Source organism: Aulonocara sp. 'chitande type north' Nkhata Bay, linkage group LG9, assembly GCF_057382095.1.
Source record: "Aulonocara sp. 'chitande type north' Nkhata Bay isolate Kocher_YH1m ecotype deep benthic linkage group LG9, A_spYH_male_GT1.1, whole genome shotgun sequence".
Lineage (NCBI taxonomy): Eukaryota > Metazoa > Chordata > Actinopteri > Cichliformes > Cichlidae > Aulonocara > Aulonocara sp. 'chitande type north' Nkhata Bay.
In genome coordinates, this window is record NC_141352.1 from 17,682,520 (window position 1) to 17,693,855 (window position 11,336).

Here is an 11,336-nt window from a genome sequence, read left to right on the forward strand (position 1 = left end):
TACACAGTTCAACAAGGGTAAATCACAATTTAGTCTCACCATTAATCTGTGATGATCACAGTAGAGAAGTCATACTATCCAACCAGTTTTACTTTTTTCCTTCAGTGTTGGCTTTGGCTAGTTTTACTTTTTTCATGTATCACTGTTAACATGCTACACACTTGAAGAGATAAAAATTAACTTTATACATGCATCTTATGTTATATGCTTGTAGTTTCTTACACCACCCCTGCCTACTTTAACTGATGAAGTACCTTAGATTTTCACAAACATCGAGTCTTTTAAGTAACATTTTTAAGCACATATAAAGACTACATGCATGTGAACTATCTGATGTAATCCACCTCCAACACTGCTCTCATTTTCATGCTGTATCTTTTTTTTTTGCATTGTATCTGACCCATGCAGTTATATCTATCTGATAAATATAAAAGTTGCCACTGACGCATGCTCTGCTCTTTACAGGGGATCCTGCTGTGCTCTCACCATCACTAACACTAACTTTTCATCTATGCAGATGGAAGCTATCCTCGTCCTTCCATACATGCATGTGGAACTTTGTGTGTCTGCTCAAGCCAAATACAAAATTACTGAAGATGGAAATGACAGTCTTCTTTTGACTGCAGTACAGTAGTCCTCACTGAAAAAAAATATTTAAGTGCACCATCACTCAGATTTGTAGTGGCACAGCACTTTAGCATTGATATGTTCATATTTGCTTCATATTGATTGCTTATATATCTCTGACTGTGTGTGTGTACATGTTTCCATTTCAAACATCCACAGAGGCAACCCTAATGGCAAGCACGTCTGCTTGTGGCCACAGTGATAGCACCTTGAATATTTTGATTCTGACACACTGCGCTCCTCAGTCACCCTTCATCCCATTTCATTTCTTCCCCCATCTCTTCTGCTGTCCATCCACCACATGCAGAGGGATAAACAGGAGCAGCGGTGGAAGAGGATTAGGGCCTTTTTCTAAAAACACATTTGAGATGGCCCGACATGTGACAGAAGGGTACCCACTGTCCTGCCAAGTGACACCTGCTGTGTGTGTGGGCAAGTTTATCTCAGAGGATGTGACATAAACACATTACCCCCGACACACACGGTATTCAGTGCACACAAAAACGCAAACACACACACATTCACAACGTCCCCAGCTCCACTCATGCCGCCTTTCATGCGGTGCCCTGAAAAGGAACGTGTTGAGATTTCATTGGAATCACCTGCAGGTACCGAGGCCCTAGTTTGTTCCACAGAGACACTTGAAAGAGAAATTTCTTGAGACAGACAGAGAGGGGAAGGCGTGCAGAGAAAAAGGCAGTATGGCAGCAGGCAAGGAGAATCAACCATCATTTCCTAGGTCTTGACTTAAGCCACCTACCCCTCTAACTTAAATAAACAGTCATCCAAAAACAGCAGTAAAGAAGCAAATAACAGCTTTCAAAAATATATCACCAGTCCTTCAGCTACTTAAACTAAAATTTTGGCTTCTCGAGCTTGGTTGAAGACACATTTGAATTTATTATAAACCATGGTGGGAAATGTTAATATTGATCCCACTGAGGTTGCAGTCTGTGCTTGGCTCGGTATTAGCAGCGGCTGTTCATAATGAACTCCTGCCTAGACATGTGTGATAAAAAACAATCTGGCAAAAACAAAGCTCAAACAACTACGTGTTTTGGTTTTTAAGGCATTTGAGGTCTGCTGTCTGAGGACACCTTGAGTTAGCAGATCCAGCTTAAATAGTAACTATGCTGACCAGGAAGCTCTCCGATACCTGAGAAACAACAGATGGAGCACAGCTGTAGCAACTTGAAAATATTGCTTTAGTTGAGGTCCACCACACACCCTGGTAGTGGCGTACTGATCGATGATGATAAATGTTGAAAATCCACATAAATAGCATCTTAGTTGGTAGCTGCAGTTAATAACTGAGCTGTAGCTCAAAGCAAAATCTTGTTGCATAGCTCATAACATACAGTCATGAGAAAAAGAAAGTTTGAGAGAGTAAATCCTTACTGCTTCCATATGAATTGAGAAGAAAAGCAGTAACCAGGCATTGCTAATCGAATGTACTTGAATAAGTGATCATAAGTAAGTGTGAGCACTTTTATAAGCAAAAGTTTGGGGATTTTGCAGCTCTGGAGCATTCAGATGTGTTTTAACACAATGCTACAATGGACTCACCCCAAGCCCAACCTTTGCAATGCTGGGAAAAACAGCAAAAAGCCCAAGAGCTGCATCTTAGGCTCAGTTAGCAAGTTAAATGTTAAAGTTCATGAGCAGGCCATACCACTTATTTATATAGCACTTTTAACAACAGCAACAGAGCTGACCAAAGTGCTGTACAATAACCTAAAAAACAACACAGGCCAAAGGTCCTCTGCAACTAGTAGTTACTGAGTCAACATGCGAGTCCCGTGAAAACATATTTCACATGGCTGTAGAAAACTTTGAAACTCTGTAACCAATACTGGTTGATATGACTGATTGTTTGGTATGCTGTTTGTTTATCAGAACATGAAAGGTGCTCTGGCAAGATAAGTATATCACATCATATTATATGTCGTACCACCACATTAATTATAGACTAAAAATTAAAGTCTCAACAGCATTTTAGGTTTAAATTCAAGGGGGGTCATGTTGCTCCACAAACAGAGACCCGTTCATAGAAAGAGTAAATACAAACCATCAGAATCTGGAAGGATGTCCAAGCATGCATGGCAGGAGTTCACTTACCCAGGGAGAATGTGCCAAGCAAAATACAAATGTGAGCAAGGGGATATCTAAACACATGATGTCCCCTGATAGCACTTAGCTGACACGACTATGGTTATAACTGTCATTTAAAAATAACATTTACTTTTATATAATGCAAAAATATGCATAGTAACAGGCTTGATTATTTTACAACAAAATGAACAGCAAACTCCTGTTTTCACAGTGTCTATATCCAATCTGTCGCTCACCAGATTGGGCGAAAGCAGGGACTGGAAGTGGAACAGCAGCCCAGCACTGGCAATCTGCTCGAGCCATCGACGGCTAGCTTCCTGGGCCTCCTGAAGGTCCTGGGAGTCAGGGATTTCCTGGTCAACATCTTTCCCTACATTGCAGAACTGAGAGAAAATACAGAAAAGCTCAGCAGAGAGCTGAGGAAAACAACTGTATCTTAATTCCCAGTTCTAAACAAGTCACATACATAATTTACCTGGTTGAGGACAGCCAGCAGATGCTCGGAGAAGGCGCACACAGACGCAACTAGAGACTGACAGAATACCATATCGCGACGTAGCTGGATCTCTGAGTCTGCAAGGAAACAAAGGGAGGTGTGAGACTGAAAATCATGTTGATTAAAGAGTTCAAGCAGTGAAAGAAGCTGAGAAGTAGATTCAGGAAAAGATGACAGAGAAACAACAGAGCGAAGAGTCAAGATTAAAAACTGCAGTGTAAAGCAATGGAGGTCAAAGAAATAAGTGCCACAGGTCTATTATGGTAATTAAAGAGACTTTCAGTAAGGTGAACAAAAGGCTGCCCTCCCCCACCACTCCACATGTGTTGGATATTAAATAATGTATCAGGAAAAAAACGAGAGGAAATGACAGGTGTGCCCAAGCGGAAAATAATTGGCTGCCATAATTTCCAGAGAAATAGGCCCCTTTAAAAAGTTCAGCAATCCAACTGAGTTAAAAATAGGTTCATGAACCTCAGAAATGAATAATGTGAATGTTGCAGGGAATGACCGCAAACTTTTTGACACTATTAACCCAGTTCCCGGGGGTCTGTAAATGAGAGTAATGTCTGAGTTTTATCAGTAGTTATTCGGTCCTGGCTTCTCCAGTATAATAGTGCCAACACAAGTAGTCCTATAGATTTTGATTTATAGCTTTGGCAACGTGGAAGTTATTTTTAATGGAGTGGTTCCCAACCTTTTTACTTTGGGATTTTGTTTTTCTTTAAATAATACACCTGTAACTATAATACATCACTGTCCACCTGCAATGCCTTCTGAGACTATCCATAATAGGAATTATGCTCAATTTCAGGTCTCCGCTGTCGTTCCCAAAACAGTATTTCAAAGGATAAAGGTAGGGGTGGTTTTAGTGGTTTTTTAGCGTTTGATGGGTGATTTTAAAATGCTATTATCCAAAATCCATTAGAAGTACTTGACCCAGTTCCTTCAAAGTTTTCAGGGCAAATACCTGCTACTCTCTGACTACAGACTCTCAGGAGTGTAGCTCAAGTTAACAAAAGATGATGGATGCTCAAAATCCTTAAAATATTTGGATGTCCTCGTTATTGAAAGCAGATTTGAAGGCCAGTAGAAAGCTCAGTTTTTAAGGGAGGGAACTGATATTTTATTTCACAGCTTCTCGTATACAAGACTCATAATATTTTTTAAATCATTGAAAATCAGGTGAATGGTTATTAAAGTTTTTTTTTGGTTTTTTTTTTTTAAGTGACGGCCAGATCGGAGGGATTTCAATTTTTTGGCTCCTGACACCTTCTATTGTAAGAAACTGAGATCTAATCCTTAGATTGGGCAATGTACTTCTGACTCTTATATTGCATTTAATCATTAATATCAATTTCTGGGTTGCTTCCACGTTGTCCCTTTTGTCCTTTCTCTCCCCCTCCTCACCCCCAACCCCTTGCGGCAGATGGCTCCCCGAGCCTGGTCTTGCTGGAGCTTTCTAAGATTGAGTTTTTCCTCCCTACTGTCGCCAAGTGCTTTCTCTTTGGTGGTCATCTGATTGTTTGGGTTTTCTCTCTATAATTGTTGGGTCTTTATGATGTGAGGCAGCTGTTGTTGTGTTTTGGTGCTATAGAAATTAACCTGAACTGAATTATAACTGTAACACAAAGTGAAAAATGTGCTCTATAATTACAGGTGCACACATGAAACTATTTTCTGTGTTGTAGGTGTCTGACTTAATTCTTTCCCCTTTTTTTCATGTTTTGCGTCTGCATGTGTGTTGCTTTTATTATCTTATCTTATTGAACTTTGAGTTTGGGTCACGAGCACACAGCAAAGTCTATGGGAGTGTTATTTTGGGTTTCACTCTTAAAAAAAGGCCTAAAATTAATTTGCTGTTGCAATCTGTATTTAAACAGAGTAAATCTTCAGTGTAAAAGGAAGGGACAAACCTGTATACTGTAGTAGGACCAGGAGCAGTCGAGTCTTCACCTCTGAATAAAAAAAAACAAAAAAACAAAAAACATTAAATAAAAGAAATTCAGTGAGGCAGTGGACAACCTTTTATCAAATCAAATAGACCCATTTCTCCTTAACTGAACTGACCTATACTTTAAATTTAAAGTCTTAAAGTCATAAATAGGACAACTCTGTGTAACTTCACTCCATCCGAGCATACAAAAAAAAACCATAACATCATAAAAACAACCAGAGGCAAAGATAACATCATAAATCCTCATTTGTTTACAGCCATCTCAGAACTCCGGGTATACTAGCAGGAGGCTGCACTGCTTGAAAAGCCATCATGGGAAGAGGAGGGGGGAAAAGTAGCATACACAGGGCCTCTGCTTATTATTAATAAGGAGACTTTTCTCAAGCGTGACCGCCCGCTCACCTTTCCCAGGAGTGTTGTGTGGCTGGCCTTTGTTTGTATCTGGAAATTTAGTGCTAGTGTGTCCATGTACAGTATTACTGTATGTGTCTGTGTATTTAATCTGTCTGCCAACGAACACAAAAGCCACACACTCCCGTTGGGAATAAATATGGACGAAATGTCTCTCTGGATAAAAATCAATAAATAAAGGAATCTCACAGAGCGCAGCTCTTTAACTCTCTGCATGTGTTCAGCTCCACCTCTGTTCCTCCAATTTATGAATCCCAGGATGGTTTCAGGTTTAAAGGTTAAGGAAAGTGCTGCAGTTAGTGGGACTGCCTGTACCCACACAACTGTAACAGAGGTTATTATTACATCTCATAAATGCGACGAGGTTTACTGGATACCCTGTCAATTTAAAGCACATTTCTTCTCCAGCCAGGCATGTTCTATCCATGATAAATATTTGATGTGACTGTGTGAGCAAGCTACAAGGCTTGAGCATTGAGAAAGCATAAAGTGTAAGGGGCTGGGTGTGCATGTTAACCATGTGAGGAGCTGCTCGGGTACACGCTGACCTTCAACATATTTAGTTATGGTTTGCGTGAGCGCCTGAACGCTGCTGGGAAGGTTCCAGGGATCCTGCTTGACGTGGAGACGCAACTTTTTGGTGCAGCTCACTCGGGGCTCCATCTCCTGCTGAAACTCTGACAGAAACACAAACATACACCGTAAATTAGCATCTACCATAGCTACATGAATGCATGTACTCTATATCAGTTGTGAGGCACACTTGGCATAAAGAGATTACCAGTCAATGAGAAAAACTGCATAAAAAAAAAAAATATCGTGCCTAGATCAGTCTGCTTAACCTCATCTTTTTCTCTTTCCTTGTCAAGCTGCACCATCTTGCTCAATCTTTCTAGAGAAAATTATAGGTCACTGATGTCCAGAGGCAACACTTCTTTTTTATTAATCAATTTTAAACTCCTGCCATCAAATCTTTTTATCACCTCGCCCAGACAGTGCTGAAAAATGAGCATAAAAGCATGTCAATCTGATGTAACACCTGTTAAAAGAAACAAAAAACTACACAGAATGACTTATAATAAAGTTTACTTTGAAAAACAACAGATCTCTGAGAGAAAGGTGGCTGTTATCAGGGGCTTTGTGTGTCTTAGAGCAACAGACAGGGCGTGAGATGCAGGAATGCTCTACTTGTCAGATAATCCTATTTGTTCTGCTATCAACCACACACATTACTAGAGTTGTGATGGATCTGCTCTGATCAAGGCGTCCTGAGGGAATTTATGCGTACAAACCCGCACACAAACAGGCGCGCGCACACACATACACACACAAACCCACACACACACACACAAACCCACAAAGAGAAGCGGACCTATTTTCAGTTCAAGCATATTTGCACTGACTTGAGGACAGCTGTAGATGAGAGGGGAGGCTGTGCGCCAAATGGGTCGGAGTGTTTGCAAGCTTTAGTAATCAACATGACAGAATCACTGCATAATTTTCTATTTTTTTCCCCTCTTACTGCACACTGCACTTTCAAAAAGCATAAAATAAACAAACTTTGTCATATGAGAGCAAAGCACAATACAAACCACCGGGATATAAAACAGATAGCATTTTTGCAAAGACAGAAAGAAAACAATTGCTGATGTCAACCACTTTTCTTATCTTAAAATGGACTGAGTCATCCGAATAGCGCTCCACAGAGGATAAAAGGGCAATGTAAGCTAGTTTGAATTTGTGTGGGGAATGATAAAGGGTAAATTCTGTCCTTTTTCAGTAACATTTGCTACATTTTTGTTAGAGAGATAAAACACAACAATAGAAAATGCGGTTAAAAACCAAGGCTAGGAGGAGGTCAGGTAGCAAATAAACAGAGTAAAATTAAACGATCATATAGCATACAAGCTCAAGAGCTTTTATAGGGTCACATTTTCAATTGACTGGTAAGTAGCACTACAATAAACCGTAAAGTGAAGATGAGTACCCAACTAAGTGGTGCTATTTCAGCGCTATAAAGGGAAGGACACCACAATGACTGAAAGTGAAAAGAAGTGGAAAAGTGCAGAGGCAGAGGGGAAATGGCTGGGAATCTGTTTGGGGTTTTTTAAAAACATTCTCAAATCCACCTACAACACTTTCCCCAAAGTCTGTGCACACACTCATTACACAACAGGAAGTTACTGCCCCTATGTGCAGGCGGCTGCAGCATTTTTCAGTGCCTGTTCTGTTTTATGTCCACATTGGTGCTGTCGGTGCTCAAGAGTCTCTAGCATCATCTTTTTCTTTGTCCTTTCTCCCAAAACGATGCAAATATAACACAGAAGAAAACACATAAGTAATTAGCTTTAATGAAAAGGTTAAACTTTTTCTATTAACAAGGGTGCAGGTGACGACATCACCGGCACAAGGGGCTGTCTTACCTTGTAATCCTCTTCCAGGTGTGAAGCATTTGGTCTGCTCAAATGCCCGAGCCACTACTGCTCCTGTCAGCATGCTAGTGATTGAGTCCACCTGAAGACAGAACAAGGGTCAAGCTGATGCACTTGATACAGTTTCCTCACACAGTATGGATCGAAAGTACTGCATGTGGGTGTGGATGGAAGCAAAAAACTGCCCAGGCATACCCAACACCTGCTTTTCCTGCTCTTTCTGCAACACACATACACACGTTGACAGAGCCGCAGTGAACAAAGTTTGTGCTTTGTTTACACACTGCACAGCAGAGACAGCCAACCATGGCTTGTTTTTTTGTGCTTGTCCTCTGCCGATTGAAATGTCCTCATAAAACACGTAATAAGATTTGGTCGGTCTTTGCTCTAAAGGTTCCAGAAAGGTCAAGGATCATTAAGGCTCTTGCAATCTTTCCCTTCCTGAGCACAATTCAAAAATACACAATCCCTGCTTTTCATACCCAAAAGCCCCAATAAACATTTGACCTTTGGAAAAAACAATAAGTTACACATGAAACAAGAGCATCTCTTTGTGTTTGAAATTCATTCACTGTGCATTTTGGTCTCATATTTGTGTTAACACACAAGGAAATAACTATCACACAATACCATTAGGCGACACAATAACATGTTTCTTTCATTTTAACCAGGCAACAAAAAGGGAGCAAGTGTTTGGACAATGACACCGATGTGATTGAAGTGCAATTGCTGTAACTGTTTTGTAATTACAGCTATTTTTATACACAGTTCCTAACTAACGGGATTTTAAATATAAAGATTGTTTTTAATACTTGGATGAAAATCATTTGCAGTGACTGCCTGAAGCCTAGAATCACCAAATGCTGTATTTCCTCCCTTCAGAGGCTCTATCAGGTCTTTACTGCAGTCGCTTTGAGTTGCTTAATGTTTGTGGGGGTCTGCATTTGGTTTTGTTTTAGTGACTGAAAAGCAGGCTCTGTAGGGATGAGATCAAGAGACTGACTTGGTCACTGAAGAATATCTCCTATCTCTGCTTTGAGTAACTTTTGGGTTGATTTGCAGTAAGCTTTGGGCTATTGTCTATTCTTACTGTCCAGTCAGTTTTGCAGCATTTAGCTGAATCTCAGCAGCAGCAGTTGAAAAACACTAGTAGCCTCATTCCATCGGCATCTATGCGTGCCCATGCTGTAACATTGCCTCCACAGAAAATGGGGTGCTCAAGAGTGTAACTGCTGGTTCGCACTTTGTTGTGAACCTCATGAATATAAATTGATTGTAGACCTTCACAATGATATGTCTACCTCCTCAAGAGTGTTTTTCACCTGGATGGATCTTTAAAAAAAAAAAAAAAAAACATCCACTTTAGTTGTCTTCTGTGGGCTTTCAGGGCTTCTGGTGTTGTAGGCTCAGATGGGTATTCTGTCTTTATAGGAATGTACCATATTGTTCATTTTGTCCACTCTTAAAGTCTTTGCTTTGTCCTGTTGGTTTTTAGCATAGTGATGGCTTCTTTCAGTTGCAATGACACCTGAACAGGGAATCAATTTATCTTTTATCTTCTGAATTCACAGAATGGAATAAGAAGGTGGCAGACCTCACCTGGCCATAAGCCTAATGTGAACTACTCTTAGCCACTTAAACACTAGTATCCTGGTTCCACTGAAGTGGCAGACTATGTATTATAAAAATGTCTGTCTCCACTTCAATCACACCTTGACTGCTGGATTTAAACTGTGCACTGTGGTGTTTAGAGGCTAAATAACAGAAAATGTGTCATTGTCCAATAACCAACATTAAGTCTGAGGAATGTCCTGGGAAAATAAAATTGTGTACAAAAAAAACTTAATAACTCATATTTCACCCACCTGGCTAAACAGGTGCTCTAGAAAGCTGTGAAGCTTCTTCTGCTTATCATGTGACAGCCACACACTCGAGGGCATCTCATCTCCTGCAGAGGGGGGATTACAACTGTACTGTAGTAAAACCAGTGCATAGGTTTACTGTATGTGGACAGAAAGTCCAGTGCATTCTAGTTAGTTCTGGTTCAAATACACTGTTACCTGTTACAAGACAGCCTTTTACAATATTACTGTTGACAAAGGCTACGGTTTATGACACCGAGCTGAAACAGGGTTTTCCTCCCTACTGCTGCATGGTCACAGGTTACTTAATGTGATCAATCATGAGGATATTACACAGAAAATACAACTCATGAATGGTTTATACCGATAAGCTTTATGTGGAGGATAACAGTGTCCCTATTGTTGCATTTTGTATACCTGAGTCCATGTCGTCACTGTGAACGTAGGAGCTGCAGTGACTGCTGCAGATGCTGGTGAAGGAGGCAATGGAGTTTCGATTGCTGTTACAGTCACTGATAAGAAATTTGAGAAAAAAATTTTAAGATGACGTATACTTTAGAGGTGCACATAATAACTGATATGGATAGGTTTGATATCATACACTTTAGGTATGGAAAACTAAGCCATGCATCTGCATTTATTGTATGAAAAGCTATGCATAAATATTGCTTTATATTACAACTTTGCTACTTGTTTTTCGAAAATCTTTTAAATGATAAAGACTCTCAGAAATTCGATCACCCTATGTGACCATGTTTGACTTTGGTTTTACCTGTATGAGTCTCTGTTGCTGATTGTGTCATGCCCGGAGTCCTCCTGCTCATCCCCTGCCATATTAAAACAGACTTTCTTCCCATTCCTTTCACCCTTCTCTCCCTCACTCTCTCCCGTAATGTAGCTCTCAGGGGTTCTCACCTCTGAGGCTGGAGGATGGGTGATGGAGGATAGAAGGCTGATGGAGAGAGAAAGGAAGGAAAGGAGGGGGAAAAAGGAAGAAAGGCAGGAAGGGTTATTTAAAACTATGACGTTCATCCAAATCTAGAAACAAAGCAGCATGATAACAGCAGCTCCTTTGATCATACACATGATCTTACACATGTCCCAGCACTGAAACGTTTTCATTGGTGCATACAGTCTGCACTTTAGCCCACGCAAATGTAGTAAGCTTCCACAGCTGAGTGAGCAGGCCAAACTCAAACCCCAGTCCGTTTGTGTTTGACTTCCGCACAACAGCTTCAGATGTCAGGGATCGGCATCGTATTAATAGGTTCAAACATGTAGCAAGGTGCAGCTGTGTCAACACGCTGCAGCACGGCTGCAGAGATCAGCTCCGCTCTTATTATTACCCTTGGCTTGCATTCTGTTAGACAGCTATCAGAGAAGCAGGAAGAGGCTACGTGGGATATTTTCACAGTTGCAGCAACACATGGTGGCATTTA

At 40.6% G+C, this 11,336-nt stretch overlaps 1 protein-coding gene across 4 annotated transcripts in view; it reads right to left on the reverse strand.

Moving 5' to 3' along the window:
* Positions 1-11,336, reverse strand: part of prex2 (phosphatidylinositol-3,4,5-trisphosphate-dependent Rac exchange factor 2) — a 91,503-nt gene that overhangs the window by 24,402 nt on the left and 55,765 nt on the right. For 3 of the 4 annotated variants that reach the window (XM_086306173.1, XM_086306177.1, XM_086306175.1), the window contains 8 exons: positions 10,670-10,849; positions 10,315-10,409; positions 9,901-9,983; positions 8,027-8,117; positions 6,152-6,280; positions 5,152-5,193; positions 3,206-3,312; positions 2,976-3,122 (listed from right to left, as the gene is read on the reverse strand). In XM_086306173.1, coding sequence (XP_086162299.1) covers positions 2,976-3,122; positions 3,206-3,312; positions 5,152-5,193; positions 6,152-6,280; positions 8,027-8,117; positions 9,901-9,983; positions 10,315-10,409; positions 10,670-10,849 — 874 coding nt within the window. The remainder of the gene's footprint in view (positions 1-2,975; positions 3,123-3,205; positions 3,313-5,151; positions 5,194-6,151; positions 6,281-8,026; positions 8,118-9,900; positions 9,984-10,314; positions 10,410-10,669; positions 10,850-11,336) is intronic. The other variant, XM_086306174.1, reaches the window with a different exon arrangement.